General features: G+C 40.4%; 2 protein-coding genes across 11 annotated transcripts in view; both read left to right on the plus strand.

Annotated features, from left to right (window-relative positions):
• The window catches only part of cln8 (CLN8 transmembrane ER and ERGIC protein), a 44276-nt gene extending 42746 nt beyond the window's left edge, over positions 1-1530 (plus strand). For all 6 annotated transcript variants that reach the window (XM_054796489.1, XM_054796491.1, XM_054796492.1 and 3 more), the window contains one exon: positions 208-1530. In XM_054796489.1, coding sequence (XP_054652464.1) covers positions 208-534 — 327 coding nt within the window. In that variant the 3' untranslated portion in view covers positions 535-1530. The remainder of the gene's footprint in view (positions 1-207) is intronic.
• Positions 1531-2992: 1462 nt separating this feature from the next.
• arhgef10 (Rho guanine nucleotide exchange factor (GEF) 10) overlaps positions 2993-12329 on the plus strand; it is a 54109-nt gene continuing 44772 nt past the window's right edge. For 4 of the 5 annotated variants that reach the window (XM_054796733.1, XM_054796734.1, XM_054796735.1 and 1 more), the window contains exon 1: positions 2993-3139. The gene's annotated coding sequence lies outside the window, so the exon portion shown is untranslated. The remainder of the gene's footprint in view (positions 3140-12329) is intronic. The other variant, XM_054796737.1, reaches the window with a different exon arrangement.

The raw sequence follows: 12329 nt of genomic DNA on the forward strand, positions 1-12329 counted from the left end.
GTAAAAACGGTAAATTATTTTATAGTTTCAGCCTCTCATCCACACAGAAATGGCATTCTGGGTGGCGTTCTATAATCGAGAAAGTGTAAATTGAGACAGCAAAAATTTTGTCGAAAACCAAAGTTGCACTGTAGTTTTAAGAACTGTTCTCAAAACTGCTTGCCATCATATCTCAACCCTCTCTCTCTCTCACTCCCTCTTTGCTAGGCCGACTGTGCCCGCAGCCTGTTTTGGAAAGCGAACCAGTGGATGATGATACACATGTTCCACTGTCGCATGGTCCTCACTTACTACCTTTGGTGGGTAAGCCTGACCCACTGGGAAGGAATCACAAACAACATTGGCCTGTCTTTACGCCTCATCTTCTTCGTTGGCCTGGCTCTGCTTACGGTCATCATCAATCCATTGTGGACGCACAAGAAAACCATGCAGCTGCTCAATCCTGTCGACTGGAACTTTGGTAATAAGCTGGTACCTGAGAACAACTCTACAGGGAACCAGGCTGATGTTCCTGTCAAACCCCATTCCAGCTAAGGAGTAACAGAACTCAGTCTTCTGCTTATTTTTTTAAATTTTCTTCTGGTCTTAACTTATTTTTAAAGGGTCCATTAAAATGTATCGCAGACTAATAGGTAAATGGTTTGGTGAGAACTACCTGGGTCTACCTACCTACCTTTTTATTTTACCGTATGTTAAAAAATGAATGAAACTTTGACTTTACACTTTGTATGAATGATCTTTGGAAGTATCAACTGACATAGTTTTTATTTTAACATGTGATAAGGTCATTCATATTTGACAGTACTTACAGAGTGGGTTACTACCAGGTGAAATGAACAATGAAGCCACTACAAGAATATTTGAAATATTTTTCACTGAAATAGTACAAAATATAAAACATATTGGTATAAAATACAAAACATGGAATAACATCCAGATTTGGCCAGCACTTGATTGGTCCTTTTTACGATGCAGTTATTCAAATCTGTTTTGGTAGTATCGGTGATATTGTGGTACGAATGCAGTGAGATTGGTTACTCGAGTTCTTTTTAACAGTATTTTTCATCCAGTGTTTTTTCTGTGTTTCTGATTGTTAAGAAACAAATATCTATTGTGACATATCTGAAACAGTGTTGATGCAGACTACAATTGAATTCCATGGGTCGGTTAACTGAAAACATGTGAAACAGTAGACCCAACAAACCTTTTTCCACCTTTTTAGAAATGAAGACAACTGTCTTCTCACACTAAATTATTGATGTCTACACCTTATTACCTCAATGTCACGGCTCACTGTCTTATAATTACATACATTATCTGATTGTTAGTATTTCTTTTAAAGCTCTTAGCATCAAATTGTGGGGGTTTATTTCCGCTAAAGAGTATTCAGAATTGGTATTAACAGTTGGGAGAAGGTTTTCCTGTTACATCTGTGCCATATGCCAAACGCACCACCTTTATCTTTTGTATTACAAAATGTGTTCTTTTGAATTGGAGCTACCAAATAAAATATCTGTTGACACAGCAAAATTGCTTTGTTCACGCTTTGCCCGTGTGCTATGGGACATTTGCCAGTAGGGAGCGTAGTAAGAATACAGCCCAATGTTATTGTCCAGTTGTTCTTTTTAAGCTGAAACACGACTAAAACAACAATAGCAGCAGGAGTGTCACTAGGTTTTAGGGATAAGGATAACTATTGTTATTGCAGTCTGTTCTGTTTTTTTATACAGTAAGCAACAAACAGCCTATCCCAGCTGACTTAATTATTTTTTTTATTTTTACATGTATTAAAATATATTAAATAATAAAATAAAATACAATCTTTCTTGCTCAATGTGTCAGTTTTGACAGAAAAATTGTACTGCATAGCTCTTCTAAACTTTAATATCTGATCAGATATGCACTTCTCATTTAGTTAAGTTATCCATCAGTTTGTTCCTAAAAATACAGTAATCAGGTGGATGGACAATTGTGTAATATCATGAGGGTTTATTCATATTTATATCCATATATATTGACAGTTAAAAGCGCCTTTTATGAGGGCAGCCATAACTGTGATGTTGTCCTCGAGTTTGACACACCTGCACTACGTGAAGCAAAACTGAGTTATGATCAAATTTAAATGAAATAATGACAGGTTACCTGATTATTTAAACTCATATTTTGGTAACTTTATATTGAATTTGTAGGCAGTTTTATTATAATATATATATATATATATGTGTGTGTGTGTGTACAGTATATATGTGTAGTATATATATATATATATTTTTTCTTTTATATAAAACATCAAATTATGTTTGGCTTAAAAAGATTAGGCCTAACTACTCCACTGAACAATAGCATAAAAACTACTTAACACAAATAGCGAATATATTTATTACATTTAAGAAAACAAAGAACAAAGTAGTATCTTATATGATTTTTTTAGAATCATTGAATTAATGAACAGTTTTCTTATTTGACAGCTCGATGGATCTTAGGGTAAGATGAATGTATTCCTACAATATAATACACTATTGTTAAATGATTACGAATGTCAGTATAACATTTAACACTGAACAAGGTGTAGGCACATTGACATCATACTAAATCTGTACCTAATATTTTGGTACCTTGCTTATCAACATAGGGGTTGGAACATAGAAGAACAAAATATTAGAAACAACTTTTAGTATTTCTTTTTAACCTTTTAACAGTAAGTGTAGCTCGGAAAATTGCCGATGAGCTTTGAGGATGAACAGAAAAGTTGGAAACATAATTAGAAGGTAAAGGTAGTAAATATACTCATCCATCAGTCCAACATCTCTGGACAGCTGTGCAGTGGAGAGCCACCACACAAGTCACGTGGTCACATTCCAGTCCTCCAGCAGAGGAAGACGTTGGCGAATTGATTGACGTGCTAACTCAGCCAATAAACGCTGTCTAAACTTACTCATAGACCAATCAGATGCAAGTACTAGGCGGGGGGGTGGGTCCCTGGATGGAGCTAGTTTGCATCGAAGGAAGAAGCCAAGTTAAAAAGGACACCAGGCGAAAGTCTGCTGATGTCTAGTCGCTGATGTCCAACATTACTTTTAACAGTTACAGGATTACTAAAAAGGGATAAAGTCTAACACTTGGTTAAACTCGTGAAATGGTGAGTGGAAGATTTGCTTTACTGCTTTTGACAAAGTTATACCTAAAAAAACTTTTTACCTGTTAACGTAATGCTAACTAGAGGTTCCGGTGTGTTTGGTCAGTCTGAATGGAAACATGAGAAATATTTCCTCTTGGTTAACTATACATCATTTTGGTGTTTTAAATCTGTGCCCTGAGACATGGATATAACGTGGCGCCTTAGGTTGTAAGGTTGCCAACACTGTCCAATAACATTACCCAGCGTCAACGTGTCCGAAAATAAGACAGTTATGTTACTTTAGCCTCAAGCCATTCGTGCATTACAATGTCCCATTTATAGAAAGCAGGGACATAGACACACATACTACTAACTAGACATATCAATGCTTATTCAAGATCTGGCTGTCAAACATTGTAATACGTTTGCCTCTGAACACACATACCTTACATAAGAGTGTTATTAAAAAGCAAACATTGTAGAGAGTGATTCATACAAACAAGGTCCATGAAAGCAAAAATATATGACCTTGCCATGTACAGTAGTGAGGAAGTGTGGTCTTCAATATGAAGTCTTCCTGTGCTGGAGCCGCCCTGCCAACAACAAATTCATGTAGTCATGCATAACATTCCTTGCTGCTCAGATCCAGTCAGCTGGAAGATGTCTTCGCAGGTAGTCGAATTCTGAATTAATAATTTCCAATTTTCTGAACACACAAATGCTATGGTGGTGTTTTGTACGCTGACAGGGCCAAAAATCCAAATGCTCCACAGAAATGATCCAAAACCAAAAACACACAAGCACCATAAAACAAATGCAACAGGAAAATGCAGCAAATGCTGCAATCACATACCTGTATATGGTGCATGATCAAAAAATGCTAAAGAAAAATGCTACAAATGTCAAAAACACACAAATTGCATGAGAAATGCTGCAAGTTCACAGAACATAACAGAAGTTAAGCCAGGCTACCAGGGGCACCAGACCTGAGGAATGTCCATCTTTAAAGGGGACCTAAAATGCTTTTCCTCTTTTCTGACTTATAAATTTTGTTACAATGTTGTGTTCTTGTCTGCCAACGCGTCAGATAATGAGGTTTGCGCATTTGGAAGTGAGCTCTGAGAGCAGTTTTGGATGGCTCTGCACGCTGTCTTTTACAGAGTTTTTTTTTTAACACCTAATTCCACTGACGTCAACGCAACCCTGACTTCCTTATATGGGCATGTCCAGGTACACGCTGTAGGCCTCCCTTCCCCCCGCTCTGCTTTGCTCTGTTGTCAAAGATTTCACCGTGTTAGCACGTTGAGCAATGGCTCCCAGGAAATGTTTGTTCGGGTGTGAGGCAAAGCGAATTTTGTTCAGCTTTCCTAAAGAGGCAGGCATCAGGCAGAAGTGGTTGCAGTTGCTGATTCCCGGCCAGCAAGACAAAAATATGCTCATCTGTCAACGGCACTTCACACGGGACTGTTTTGGTCATGTTGAAGAGTCAGAAGAGCAAGCTGCAAGTAACAATTTATCAGTGTCCTAGCTGTGTTTATTTTGTGTAAGTAATCGGACAAAAGCGGTTGTCTGTGTAGCATTATAGAGTGTGCATACAGGGAGCGGAGGGAGTGTTACCTGCATGCATATAAACACCTATGGCTGTATGTTTAAAGCGGGCATTTTAAAAAGATAAATCGCTGTTCACGATCAACTCCTGTACCGGCAAAATTAGAAAGTGAGGTTCGGCAGCTGTCCAGAAGTCCTAAGGAGGGCTTGGGAGTGTGACCAATCACAATGGAGTGGGCTTGGCTGAGGCGTACCTGGAGGAGGCCCGGTTGTGGAGTAAATTACCGTTTGCACACTGCAGGAAGAGGTGCAGAGTCTGGAAAATCTAGAAAGCTTTCTGTGCGGGTTATCGTGTGCAGCTGTTCTAAAGGGGTCCAGAACTTAATACAAAGGCCCGAAAATTAGTATAATAGGTCTAAAGACATGAACGGGATGCCCCGAAAAAAGGTGGTCTGCTTTTGAAGACTTGTTAACACTTGGCCGTAATATTTTACAATATACAGTATATAGAGCAACCGATTTACATAGCCATGTAGCCATGTTATTGTAGCGTAGGCTTGGCTATGGCTTTATGGTGTTTGTGTGTTTTTGGTTGCTGCGTGTTTGACCCTATCGGCTTTAGTAGTTTTTCTATGCGTGTTCACGCCACACGCTGAGGCAGTTGTAGGAGTCTTCACTGTCAATTTGTTTAGCAAATCACCATGGTGGCCTGGCTGCAACTCTGTAAACATCTTGAGTGGGCCGTTTGGGACGACAGGTATATTTCCCCTTACACTCTGTGAGTGCTCGGTCATGAGTTATGTATGTTGTGCATCAAAGTTGAGGTTTCAGACACCACTTGGACACAACTGTAACTGAATCATCACATTTCATGTGCTGGGAGAAACAATTTGCTTTTGTAATAACTTTGGCCAACCTGTCTTTGAGTTTGTTTGTTGTTATTTTTAATTTTTTTTGGAAGAAACGTTGACATTTTTCCCATTGGTAACTGGTGGTCAACTCCTAGCCACCGTCACACAAGTTAATCCTTTTATGATGGCTTTATGAACCAAACATCCTTTCAGAAATGCCATAGACGAGCAATGTGCCACCTTCATGTACTGTATTAGAGTACACCAACAATACAATGTTTTATGGTTCCATAATATTGTGGCGTGTTTTATATAACAGCACAAGCGCAAACAAAAGCACTCTCGGAGAGGAGAGAAGGTGATGACATGTCACTGCCTGCTAGAACTGAGGCTCCCATTCAAACTCAGCGTAAATACACTTCTCTATGCATTCAGCTTTGCAGAGCACATTCTCAGCCACCACAGGATGAGCAAGGCCAAAGGTCAATCTTGATTTCAGAAATGGCCTTTTCCCATCCCTTGAAATCACTACAATGATGCAGTCATGATGCTAGCAATTGGTTGCAACAATTGGTTCCTGTAGACAGCCATTACAACTACAGATGCTGGATATTGGCTTTTATATAGCCGATGTCCGTTATACTGATATTGTCCAGCATTTCATTTCCGATACCGATATCAACCTTTACCGATATAGGCAGCAGCTCTTCCCTCAAACTAATGCCAGGTCACATCTTGTGTAATGAATGAATGCTTCTTTTACTGTGATGCCACTGGATCCATTTCACACATAAACATTGTTTGTGCAAAATAAGACGAATACTACAATATGCAATGTAAGTTGTAGAAAAAGTGACATATTTATTTTAAACATTTTGTCTCGACAAGTCATTAACAAAAATCACAAATCGACTAAAATAACACATTCTCCTACTAATAGGAATCCAATTAAATTTGGGAACGATGCAGTTGGGACATTTCTATGTGAACAAAGTAGAGTGCAAAATGTGAAACTGTGGACTACTGCAATCAGTAAAACTCTGAACTGGGCTCCATCAGCATGTCACGCATGAACGCAGCGCGAACAAAACATATTAGATTAGAAGTCGAAGTAGGAAGACAGCCTATGCCCCCCCTCGCATACGAGCGCTTTCATTTGAAACTGCATATTTACAATCCAAAGGTGAAACCTGAAAATAATTCCACACTGCGGAGCTAGCAAGATTGTTACTGTGTGGAGCATGTCATCACTTGCGCGCTAATATTATTATTAACAGATACGGCTATGAGCCAATATCTCATTTTTATGCCAATGTTGCCAGCTGATATTATCAGACATTTTTAATAACCATTTAACCAAATAGCCACTAATCCACTGCTCACTTCTCAATAAAGTGTGTTTCTGACATCATGTTGAGCTCTCAAAATGTTTGGTGTGGCTTGCTGGGTGGGCAGAGACCAGTTCAAAGAGACATCCAAGACTGACATTCTTCCACAATTGCCTAATCTTTCATTAGCGCCTAGAATTAGTCCGGGCCATGTCAGTGTTGACTCCAGTGTACCTCATATGTATGGTAAACACTATAATTGCAATGTCATTGTCATTTCAAAGGCAGTCATAAAACATGACATCAGAGTTGTAAGGCATGCAGTCCTTTCTTATATCTGAAACATCACATCTCTCCCATGGAAAGACAATACTGCAGGCCTGACTTTTAAGTGTATATCCTTTTATTCACAGCAGTGTCCCCCACAAATACATTCGCAAATGATGCCTGATACCACGCCGATCCTCCTCTTGCATGTTGATTGTTCACAATATTAGACTTTTGCTTTTGGTCCAAGGATATATTTAGAAAGCCCTGCTGCACTCCTGAGGCTTCCCCGCCCAACTTGAGGTCAGAGTGGGTGGTGAAGTGTTTGGCTCAGATTGGCTTGATGGTTGAGCTGAATGAATATATAATATGGAATTGAAAGTAGCTCTTCGAAGCATTAAAAATAATGCAACCAAAGAATTACTGAATTTACTTTTTTGTTACACAGCATGACCAACAATATATTTGGGCTTTTGTAACAAACCTCTGTGAGTCAGGTCCCTAATCCAATAAAAGTTAGAAATTGGAATTGCTTGCTAAATACTTTTAGGGTAGGTCTAATCATTTGACATGGTTATACATCAATTTGTAGTGCGATTTAGAATATATGACTTTTTATAACAAACTGTTGGCCCTATTAAATCAATTTTATTTTTTCCCAAATTTTGTTTTTTCTGTTTACATTTTTTTCAATTCTGTTTTTTACCTTTTCCACTTATTTTACTAGCATAGAGTGTGTGCTATTTGGGTTAGTGAATAAAATGTCCATTAATTCAATGCAAAAATCCTTACATTGATTGATGCAATACATCATTGGCCCCATTTTGTCCAGTAATTGAGAGCTGTAGCTTGGCTAACTTTTCTAATGGGACGTCAGCCTCAGCGCATATTACTACAAAATCTTCAACAAACTGTAATGCCCGTGCTTGGGATTAAGGAAGATGTAGTCACAGATGTAATTCCAAGGTCATAGTTCTCAGTCCGAAAAGGGTGGATTGAGGTCCTGCCCCAGGTGGAGGAGTTCAAGTATCTTGTTCACAAGTGAGGGAAGGTTGGCGCGTGAGGTCGATAGGCGGATTGGCGCTGCGTCCGCAGTAATGTGGTCGCTGTACCGGATCGGCAAAGCTCTCAATTTACCGGTCGATCTATGTTCCCACCCTCACCTATGGTCATGATCTTTGGGTTGTGACTGAAAGAACAAGATTGGTGGATACAAGCAGATGAAATGAGTTTCCTCCGTAGGCTGGCTGGACTCACCCTAAGAGATAGGATGAGGAGCTCAGTCATCCAGGAGGGGCTCAGAGTAGAGCCGCTGCTCCTTCACATCGAGAGGAGCCAGTTGAGGTGGCTCAAGCGTCTAGTCCGGATGCCTCCCGAACGCCTCCCTGGTGAGGTGTTCCGGGCATGCCCAGCCAGGAGGCCTCGTGGCAGACTTAGGACACGCTGGAGGGATTATGTCAGCTGTCCTGGGAACGCCTTTGTGTCCTCCCTTTGTAGGTGGCCGGGGAGCAGAAAGTCTGGGCTGCCCTACTGACTGTTGCCCCCCCGACCCGGACCCGGATAAGCGGAGGAAAATGGATGGCTGGAATTAGACAAATGTGACAAAAAGTGCTCTTATTTTGAAGTCCGGAATGTGTTGTGTGTTTGTTGACAATGGCAATTCACGGTTGATACGAGCTGGGTGCAAGAATAAACATGCCTCTTGTCTTTTTTCACTCTCAACCTACATGTCGTCAGTGGGCATTGTAAAATGGTCCTTACATTACAGCGATAAAACACAACACGGTGAAAATGTACTCATCCAGCCAGTCACACACACGCACACTGATAAATTAAGTGAACCTCGCAAGCTTCCATTCATGCTCCATACCAGAGGAGTTTCCAAGTTTTTTCGCAGCCGTTTCGACATACATAGCAGTGTTTTTGCGGTCCCTAGTATAAACAACCAGCGGTTACAGCAGCACTTCCTGTGTGAGCTCCCTACACTGTGATGCAGCAGTCTGGGCACCGTGAGGGGGAACTGCCGCTGTAGCTACGGAGCCAAATATCCAACGTCCAAAGTGAAACTAACTTCACCACGGTGCACCGCGGACTTGTCTGCATGGTGGTATTATGTTTTCTTCTTCTTGCTTTGAGGTGCATTACTGCACCTACCATGTTGGAGTGTGGCTCAGAGCTACGAACGTGATACGACCACCGGATCGGGCCGATCTTCAAAATACAGCGGATTGGCAGCAGATCTCGATCCTGAAGATCGGATCGGGACATCCCTAGTTTCTATACTTGCTTTAGTTGCTGCTGCCTAAGGTGATCGTCTGCATAAGTTATTATTATATGGGGCAAGTAATTGTTGTTTTAATGTTGTTGTAATTGAGTTTTGTTCGTTGCTTTGTTTCAAATCCACTCAAAAAAAATCGTGCTGTATTACAAGCGCTTTTGTCTGAACCGCCTGCTCCCACCACAGTCTAGGTCAAGACAAGGAAACAAAATAACTGGCCTTATTAAGGCTGCCAGTTGGTTGGACTGTTTCCTCTTTGGACTTGGAACTTGAATTGCCTCCCTGCTTTTGTTTATTCAGGAAAATGTTCAACACTGGCTGTTTTGTAAAAAGTTGTGGGTTTTGGAGGTTTGGTTCCATTGGTTGTCATTAATCAGCCATACCAACAGAGCTGAGACCACATAACTCCATCTGATGATACAATGGTGAAAGAATGAGGTTTTAATGTTGGTCTTGAAGTGGCTAAATTAGGGTGCTGCAGGCAACTTTCCTGTCCTCTCTCTCAAACATTTTCTGCAGTGGACTTTGTTAAGCAGATTCTTTGTCTCTTTGTAGGCTCACGTTTCTTACTGTAATCCTGGCCAAAAACAAAGATTGGGACACACCACTCAATACAACAGGCAACAACTTTTCTGAAAAGACACTCACAGCCAGCACTCCATACCAACCTCTCCTCCAGGCTTGGGTTTAGGGCTTTCAGCCCATGTGTGGAATGCCACTCGTCATTAAGTACACACCAAAAAAACACACACTGAAAAACCAAGTTGGGCCTTTTAATTGTGAGTGAGCTCCAGATGGTGTCAGGGGATGTGTGCTGATTGTCATTGTTTCTCAATAGCTTTCATAAAATCATAGATTATTGTAACTGAGCCCTGAAAAACAGCACAAAACATTGATGTAAAAATTTGATTTGTCACATTTATGGTTATGTTTATGATTTAATTTATTTAGAACATGCATAGCATACATTGAATACATATGTACGTATGTATGTATGTGTTTGTATATATATGTGCATATATATGTACGTACGAGGATGAAGAAGCGGGCTTTCACAGAAATGGAGGTATCATATTTGGAAGACACAGCAGTGGCATAACTGCTGCCTTTTGTGGAAATGGAGCAGGGCCAAGCGAGACAAAAAAAAGTGGCCTGATATCAAGGCACACATATCCATTTTCAGTGAACATGTTTGTACATTATATGGATATAATGGATATTACATTTTAGATGAATATAAGCTTCTCTTTCTTCTCTTCTCTTTCATTTAATGGTGGACGCAAAGACTCAAAACGGGGATGAAGAAGTTATATTGAAAATGAATTGCTAAACCCAACCCCTAGAATTATTTGACAACGTGATGTTTGTTATAATTAATATTAACCAAACACATAATATTATCATGATTATAAAATAACACGATGAAGTATTTAAGCGCTGTGTTGTTTTTTATTTATCTTTTAGTCGGGATACAATACGCTCGTGCGTGATGGGGTTTATGATAAATTACAAATGATATCTATCAGTGTCATGTCAAATAACACTTTCCACAAATGTTTTCAGTCTATAATGGTGTGATGTTTTCATGCATTAATGAAAAAATCTTCATTGGCTTCAATTTCTTGTTTATTTCTAACATACTGTATGATGTCACTTCAGCACTTGAAATGTGCGTTGCCTTTTCGGCATGTCTCCAAAAGGTGCGTACGCCAACTACAAAGGTGGCGTAGCGGTGCGCACAGTCTCACGTCAAGTTGGGTTTTTTTAGGTACCATACTTTGCGTGGAAAACGGCATGCGGAACTTTCCGGCCCCATTTTGTGCGTACGCAAGCTTTATAGATGAGGCCCCTGATGTTTCTGTGTCTGAAGCTGTTCAGTGATCCTAACATGTAATGACATGCTCTGCTAAGTCTGTCATCAACATGAGGTGGATTTTACTTGTCTTCCGCTCTACCTTCGCTCACTGACATTAGCTTTGTTTGTAACTCAACACAATTTTGACAATTCCTGTTGACATTTATAGACATACAAAGGATGTGATTGTGGAAAGCAGTATTTTGTTTTCCAGTGTGCAAAAATTAAACAAAACAGCATGTGAATCTATGTGAGGACTTGTATATCACTTTGGAGCTCAAAACCTGAGTTTGCTCTTCTTCACTACGTAACTTCTCTTGTCTCTGCTTCATAAATCACACCCAAACATTTAATAGCTTCCTTTGCCCACCCTTCCTTCCCTTGCTCCCCGTCCCAGACCTTGAATAGATAGATGAGTCACCCTGAAGAGATTTTATTTTGTTAGGGCTTGACTGTTCATCTTCATAGGTGTAGTGTGTGCAATGTGCCAGCTTGTCAAGTGTGAAATCAGTCCACTGAACCCAGGACCATCTGAGATATACAGTGGTCTGAAAAAGTGTTTGCCCCCTTCCTGATTTCTTCTTTTTTTTGCATGTTTGTCACACTTATATGTTTCAGATCATCAAACACAACCGAACACAAAATGCAGTTTTTAAATGAACCTTTTTTGTTATTAAGGGAGACAAAAAATCCAAACCTACATGGCCCTGTGTGCCAACTGCAACCATCCATTCAGGATCTGCATACTCTACCTGCCAGTGTTAGTATAGCATTGTCCGCCAGTCACCCCGCTCTCTATAGACACTAGCCCCGTGTGTTCATAATCTCCCTTCTGGCTTTCCATCCATCCATGCATTTTCTATGCCGCTTATCCTCATTAGGGTCGCAGGGGTATGCTGGAGCCTATCCCAGCTGACTTTGGGCGAGAGGCGGGGTACACCCTGGACTGGTTGCCAGCCAATTGCAGTCCCTTCTGGCCTTGTAAATAGGGCGTAGGACAGAGAAGCAGAGGATTTCACATTATTTGTAGACAAAACAAGCTTTCAGACTCACAATTACTTATCTTTGTGGCTGTGTCCCCACC

The sequence above is a fragment of the Dunckerocampus dactyliophorus genome, chromosome 13, assembly GCF_027744805.1.
Source record: "Dunckerocampus dactyliophorus isolate RoL2022-P2 chromosome 13, RoL_Ddac_1.1, whole genome shotgun sequence".
NCBI classification, from domain to species: domain Eukaryota; kingdom Metazoa; phylum Chordata; class Actinopteri; order Syngnathiformes; family Syngnathidae; genus Dunckerocampus; species Dunckerocampus dactyliophorus.